General features: G+C 43.7%; 1 protein-coding gene across 1 annotated transcript in view; it reads left to right on the forward strand.

Annotated features, from left to right (window-relative positions):
* TENT4A (terminal nucleotidyltransferase 4A) overlaps positions 1-7,500 on the forward strand; it is a 1,710,012-nt gene that overhangs the window by 118,732 nt on the left and 1,583,780 nt on the right. Inside the window, exons 3-4 of the mRNA XM_044065408.1 lie at positions 3,712-3,732; positions 4,880-4,883. Coding sequence (XP_043921343.1) covers positions 3,712-3,732; positions 4,880-4,883 — 25 coding nt within the window. The remainder of the gene's footprint in view (positions 1-3,711; positions 3,733-4,879; positions 4,884-7,500) is intronic.

Raw genomic sequence — 7,500 nt, forward strand, 5'->3', positions numbered from 1 at the left:
AAGAGGCCTAGGGTGGAACCTGAGCTTGAAAGTTTTGAGCAGTGTTCAGAGGCTTCTGAGTCTTCGGCTGAAGACTTGCAGGAGTATCCTTCTTATTCCGATTCTGATGTAGATGACTCTACACCTTCGGCTTCTCCTCCTGAGGATTTTTCTTTTTCAGAGACTCTTCATTCCATGAGGGAGCATTTTAAATGGGAAGGTCAAGATTTCTCTGATTCCAGGAAAAGGCTTAGGGAATTTTTGTTTCTACCCCAGCATAGGCCTTTAGCTATACCTCCTGTTCTGGATGTGGTAGAGGATGTTTTTGCAGAAGCTTCCCTGAACCCTGATTCTTTGCCTCCTGCCCCAGTTAAACCGGATAGGTATTCTAGGGTGCCTGAAGCTCATAAGTATCTTTTTAAGAGTCCTAGGGCAGACCCAGAAGCTGTTTCTCAGGGCCCTAAAGGTGTTAAGGCTTCTGTTGTTAAAAATCCTGTTCCTTCTGATAAAGAGGCAAGGGCTTTGGATAGATGGGGAAAGAAGGTGTATACTTCTTCCACTTTAGCCATGAGGGCTTTGAATTGCCAGTTTCACATGTTGAAATACCAAAATTATCTCCTTTCACAATTGAAGTCTAAGGTAGATGCTCTGGCGGAAGGTATTGAGTGTAAAGAGTTGCAGGATTTAGTTCATGTTTCTGAACAGGTGGGTAAGCATTCCTTGCAATGTGGTTTTGATGCTGTACAGGCCTCTTGAGGGTGGCAGCCACTGGTTCTGTTCTTCGCAGGCACGCCTGGCTGAGGGATCAGAATTTAGCTGAACATGTAAAGACAAGGATTTTAGATGCTCCTTTACAATCTGATGTGTTATTTGGTGCACCTGTGGAAGCAGTTTTAAAGAAAATGGAGGACAAGGCTAAGTCTATGCAGACTGTTAAAGATTTTTTGCAGGTTCAGCCTCCAAAGTTTAGTAGAAATTGGCCTACTAAGGGGTGGACCTATCCTTCTTATGATTCTCAGTCTAGGGGTAGATCTAGACGTGGTAGGGGCAGAGCTCAAGGTTCTTTTAGGCCTAGAACAGGCAGTTCGCCTGCCCAGTCTTCTGGTGAGGGCAGGGGTCAGTCCTTTCGTAAGCAGACCCAATGACTTGCCTTTTCAGCTGCCAGAGCCTTCTCGTCTGGCAGCACCTTTGGGAGGAAGGCTGGCACTTTTCAAAGAAAATTGGAGTGTTATTACCCAAGACATATGGGTATTGGATATCGTTCACCACGGTTACAGGTTTTATTTCCATACCTTGCCTCCTTTCAAAGGCATGCCAGACATTCCTCCTATACAAAGAAAGAGGCTCACAAGCAAATTTCTCTGTTGCTCCAGATAGGGGCCATTCAGCGGTTCCTGTGCCAGAAAGGGGCCTAGGATTTTATTCTCGCCTGTTCCTGGTACCAAAAAGGGGAACACGTGGAGACCTATTTTGGATTTGTCTATCCTCAACACTTATCTGGACATTCCCAAGTTCAAAATGTTGACGTTACAACAGCTTTTACCTCTGCTGGGCAAGGATCACTGGATGGTAACTTTAGATCTCAAGGAGGCTTACCTTCATGTGCCTATCAGACTCAGTTGCAGGAAGTATCTGCGTTTCGAGCTGGAAATTCCCATTATCAGTTCTCTGCATTGCCCTTTGGCTTATCTACTGCGCCCAGAGTATTCACAAAAGTTCTGGCTCCAGTTGTGGCTTTCTTCAGGCTAAAAGGAATACAAATCTATCCTTACTTGGACGACTGTCTGATTCTGGCTCAAGAAAAGGACGAGCTTCTTCAGCATCTGGAATATGTGATAGCAGTGCTAAGATGCCTGGGGTATTCTGTGAACGAAATAAAGTCCAGTCTAGTACCCTCTCAAGACATGTGCTTTCTGGGTGTGAGACTGAATACAGCAGCCGAGATGGCCTTTTTAACCCCGGACAAACAAAAGAATCTTTCCCTTTACTTTCATCACCTATCTCTTCAGTCCGGGCTGACTGCAAGGACAGTCCTTCAAGCCTTAGGGTTCATGGCATCTTGTATTCTGGTGCTTCCCAATGCCAAACTGCATATGAGGAAGCTGCAATGGTATCTCAAAAATGTATGGACACAGCACTGCCAGGATTTGGACACTGTCATTCCAATAATACCTTGCATTCAAAAGGAATTTTTGTGGTGGGCTCAGGAATGTCACCTAAACAAGGGACTCTGTGACCCGGCCAGAGGCGAGTCAGATTCTAACGACAGATGCCTCAGACATAGCTTGGGAAGCTCATCTGAATGGAAAGTGGATACAAGACAAGTGGCCTGCCAGACTACAGCATCTACATATCAACATGAAGGAGATGTTAGCAGTCCAGTTTGCATTAATGGCTTTCAAGGAGTTACTTCTTGCAGGGCAGGTGTTGATTCTAACAGACAACACAACTGTCATGTGGTACATCAACAAGCAAGGGGGAACACATTCTTATCCTCTATGCAGGCAAGCAATGATTTTGTGGGAGACTGCGCTCAGCTTGCAGCTAAATCTTCAGGCAAGGTTTCTGCCAGGAGCACAGAACTCCTTAGCAGATGTGTTAAGCAGGCAAATCATGGATCCCCACAGTGGAAACTGGATCTTCATGTATTTGAAAATTGACAGTGTCATGGGGAACTCCAGACATACATCTGTTCGCTTCTCCACTAAACCACCAGCTGCCAAAGTTTTGCACGAAAAGGTTTCATCACACAGCTTGGAAAGTGGATGCTCTTTCGTTCAGTTGGGAAAATCTTCATGTGTATGCCTTTCCACCTCTGCCTCTCCTCCCAAAGGTACTCCTAAAGGTCAGACAAGACAAGCCAAGGATGATTTTGATAGCTCCAGATTGGCCTCGGCAACACTGGTACCCATTACTGAGGAATCTGGTAAGGAAGCCTCCATGGCCTTTACCTTTAATTCCACACCTTTTGTCTCAGAGGGACGGTCATCTACTCAATGTCAAGCTTCGCTCTCTTCATCTAACAGCCTGGCATATTCTGTTTTGAACCACAGCAGGTCACAACTTCCTCAACAAGTTTTAAATGTGATTATGGAAGCCAGAAGACCTAGTACACGTAAGGTGTATGCAGAGAAATGGAAGAGATTTTTATTTTGGAGTGCAGCAAAGGATTTGGATGTTTCTGAGCCTAATTTGAGTATGGCTCTTCAATATCTTACTGAGTTATTGGACAAAGGTTTGTCTTTCTCTTCCATTAAGATTCATGCTGCAGCAATTTCAGCTCACTATGATTGTGACCCTCCATTGTTTTCTCATCCTTTGTTCAAGCAATTTCTTAGAGGAGCAAAGAATATAAGACCCCGTAGAGCTCCTACTCCTGCTTGGGACCTCAATTTTGTGTTGGAGAAACTTACTCTACAACCTTTTGAGCCTGCGGCTACTGCTGACTTGAAATACTTGTCATGGAAGACTGCTTTTTTGTTGGCCATTACTTCTGCAAGAAGGGTTTCTGAATTGCAGGCCCTTATGGCGGTTGAGCCTTTTGATTTTTCATAAGGATAGGGTATCATTACGTACTAATCCTTCATTTATGCCTAAGGTGGTTTCTAGTGTGGCTTTAAACCAAACTATTCATTTGCCTACTTTTTATGCAGATCCCCAAAATAGGGGGGGAAAGATTTTGCACACTTTAGATGTACACAGGCAGTTGCGTTATTACTTAAGCAGGACTAGGGATTTTAGGCAGTCTCAGCAGTTGTTTGTTTCTTTTGCTTTGAGTTCTCAGGGCAAGCCTGTGTCAACAAACTATATCTAAGTGGATTGGGTTTTGCATTGCATTCTGTTATTCCCATCATGGCAAGGAGATTCCAGCTGGGATTAGGCCTCATTCCACTAGGGCTACTGCCACTTCAACAGCATTTCTAAGGGGGGTGGCAACTAAGGATATTTTGGAGGCAGCTACTTGGAGTTCAGTGCATACTTTCTCCAAGCATTACCACCTTCCTCTCTATTCTAAATCCAGGGCTGGTTTTGCCACTGCTGTGTTGCAGGGCATTTTGGCAGCTCCTGCTTCATTGTAGTTTAGCCATCCTCCCTTACCTCTGCTTTGGGATTCTACCCAAGTGTTAGGACTGCAGCAATGTGAGATGAAGAACATAGTACAGTTTTGTACCTACCATAAATGTAGATGTTCGAAGATCCACATTGCTGCAGTCAATCCTCCCTCCTTCCCCTCTGTGTTTAGGGGTGGTTGTGTGGGTGGGGTTCTATTTTTGTAAATTTGTATATATTGTACATATATTGGGTACAGGAGTGTTTGGTGTTTTTTGGTTTTGGCCTTATCTTTTTAGGGTCTTCTGACATCTGGGGCAAGAAAAGACTGAGGATATGACGTCGGTCATGCGCATTTGTACCCTGACGTCCTGATGTCCGACAAATGCGCCTTGACCGACGTCAGCCTTATACTTTGATATTCGGGCCGACTGGGACAGCGGACTACCCAAGTGTTAGGACTGCAGCAATGTGGATCTTCGAACATCTACATTTATGGTAGGTACAAAACTGTACTTTTGGCTTTACCATGGAACATCTTACCTGTTTCCTTTGTTCTTCCTTGCTCTGACAAAAAAAAAAAAAAAAGAATAGAAGTTCCAGATAGCCTTTTCCCTTACAACAGGCTACAAATTTGTCCCCTTTGCAGATTGGTAACTCTGTTGGGGTAATTTCTCGCTACTCAGACCAGTTCATCATCTGCCATGGTTTCCCCTGGTGTAGTTCCTTCGGCCATCATGGACAAGGTGTTTGACACATACTCTGCATCTGTTGGAGTTTCCGTAGAAGGCATGGGAAAACTACTTTCCTCATTCTCTTGAGGAAGGAGCTGTGAGTACTTCTTGCCTAGCTGGGTTAGGATGCCTGTTCCCTGGGGTGATGCCTCTGACAGAAGTCTGTCTACTTCTATGGAAATTCCTATTAAAAAAAAAAAAGGCATGAAGTTAAGCATTTATTTATTTATTTGCATTTGTTGACCAGGAGTGTCTGACTGGACGTAGGTCCATTTTCAGCGGAGGCCCGGGGAGAAAAGCTCCTCAGTTAAAATATACAGACAGTAGTTGCATTGGATTTACATAGCAATTAACAATTTGATTAACATAGCAATTAACAATTACAAACATAGTTACAGATGAAGAACATAGTACATCAGTAGCCAACTAGAATCTTTATCTGCGAAGTACATACTGGACATTAACAATTGTTACAGTCAGAAGTTCCTGCTGTATAATAAGTAGTATGCTTATGAGCATCTGAGCTTGCTATAATCAAGGTGGTTAGTGGGGTGGAAGGAAAGGTAGTGGGTGGATGGGGTGGGTGATATTAGAGTGGGAGTTGCAAGGGCATAGCCAGCATGTTTTTAGGTGCGCTTTCAGTAAAGTTTTGAAGTTGGGTGCATGATGGTACGGAGGTAATTGTGGATGGGAGGGAGTTCCATAATTTGGCTATGGCGCAAGAGAATTGTGCTTCACCAGCAGAGTTATTGGCTTTAGTGATCTGCAAGTGATTTTTGTTGCTGGATCTTAGCGGTCTGGTGGTGCGATAGGGTTGGAGTAGATTTTGGAGTGATGGGATATTTAGTGGATGGCTTTCTAGTTTGTGGGCAAGTGTGAGTTGATACCATTGAAGGAGGTGAGGGAGTTCAAGCCAGCCCAGCCCAGTTCAGCAAGTGAGAGATGGTGGTGACTACAGTAGGATGCCCCTGTGGCGAATTTGGAGATTTTGTTGTAGCAGGTCTCTAGCTTGTTTAGATCGCATTGCCTTAGGTTGGTATATATTGGAGAAGCATAAAGTAGGGTGGAGATAAGGTGGGAATTTGCTACTGAAATCCTTTGCTGATTTGGTGAGAAGTTGCTTATTTCTGTATAATGCTCCTAGTTTTTTGTGGACTTTTTTATGGTCATGGATATGTGAATGTCAAATTTTTATTTGTCTATTTCCACTCCTAGCAGTTTGGTGTGTTCTGTTGGGTGTATAGTGGTGGTGTCTTTTGCTGTGATGTTAAAGTGAGAGTTGTTTTGAGTATGTTTGGTTGGTTGGAAGATGAGTAGTTTAGTTTTGTTTGGGTTGAGTATTAATTGGGTGTTGGATAACCTAGTTTCAACAGAGGAAAAAGCTTTTTGCAGTTTGGTTAGGGACTGGGCTTAGCAGATGCTTGAGTCATCTGCATATTGTATGAGTGCCATGTTTGGTGGCAGAGGCTAGATTATTGGTGAAAATAGAGAAGAGTAGGGGTCCAAGGATGGATCCTTGGGGAACCCCTATAGAGATGGGTAGTTGGGGAGATATGTCATTCTGCCATACAATGGATTGGTTGTGGTCAGGCAGGTAACTCTGAAACCAGTTGGTGACAGACTGAGTGAAGGATAGGTTATTGAGGACAGAGATGAGTTTTGTGTGGGACCATGTCAAATGCTTTAGGTCTAGGAAAGTAGCAGAGGAGACAGAACCATTGTTTTTATGCTGAAGGATAGTGTTAGTAAAGGAGAGTAAGGCAGTGGTGGTGCTATGGTTTGGTCGGAAACCATGCTGAGTACTGGAAAGGAGGTTGTTAGTAAGGAGGTAGTCTGAGACCTGAGAGTGAATGCATCTCTCTAGTATTTTGGAGAGTGGAGAGAGAATAGCTATGGGGCGGTAATTGGTGAGTTCTGTTATGGGAATTATATGTGATACTTTCCATAGTGTGGGAATGTAACTCTCTGGCAGAGATTGGTTAATCAAGATGGATACTGGGTAGGCCAGAGCATCGGCTGCGATTTGTAGGTATTCACTTGGGAGGTTGTCTGCTGCTAATTTGGTGGGCTTAAGTTTAGTTAAGAGTTTTTTTATGTTGAAGGTAGATACAGGAGAAAGAGAAGGCAGTAGGGAGATTAATAGCTGAAGGTGTGGGTAGGAGGGGAGGGGGGTTGTGTTGTTTAGCTAGTGATAATATGGTTTGTGTGAAGTGTGTATTGAATGAGGTAGCAATATTTTTGGAGGAGTGAGGGATGTTAGGAGGAGGGGTACTGACTTTACCTGGGTGGAGGATGGAGTGTATGGAGGACCAGAATTGTTTGGGGCTGTGTTGGGAGGAGTCTAGGGCAGACTGGTAGTATTGGAATTTGTCCTGTTTTATTAGCTTTTTGACTGTATTGTGTAGTTCTAGGAATTTCTGTCTAGTTGAGGGGGTTTTGGTTTTGCGCCAGTGCTCCCAGGCTTTATCCCGTTTTTTTATTTCTGACTTGGTGGTCTTCTGTAGCCATTTATCTTATCTAGACTCAGTTACTTTTTATCAGGAATGAGTTGTAGGGCTTAGTTTAGATTTTTGGCTCATCTCAGTATGTCTTTACTAGTAAAAGAAAACACAATTTTCTGAAGATTACCAGTATAATGAACCGGGAACTTAATTTGAGGGAACAAGTTTTGTTTTTTTCCTCTTAAGTTACTGATTCTGAGGAGTGTTACTTCTCTTGGTCCCTTGGAAGAATTTTC

The sequence above is a fragment of the Protopterus annectens genome, chromosome 3.part0 (genome assembly GCF_019279795.1).
Source record: "Protopterus annectens isolate FY-2018-M chromosome 3.part0, PAN1.0, whole genome shotgun sequence".
Lineage (NCBI taxonomy): Eukaryota > Metazoa > Chordata > Ceratodontiformes > Protopteridae > Protopterus > Protopterus annectens.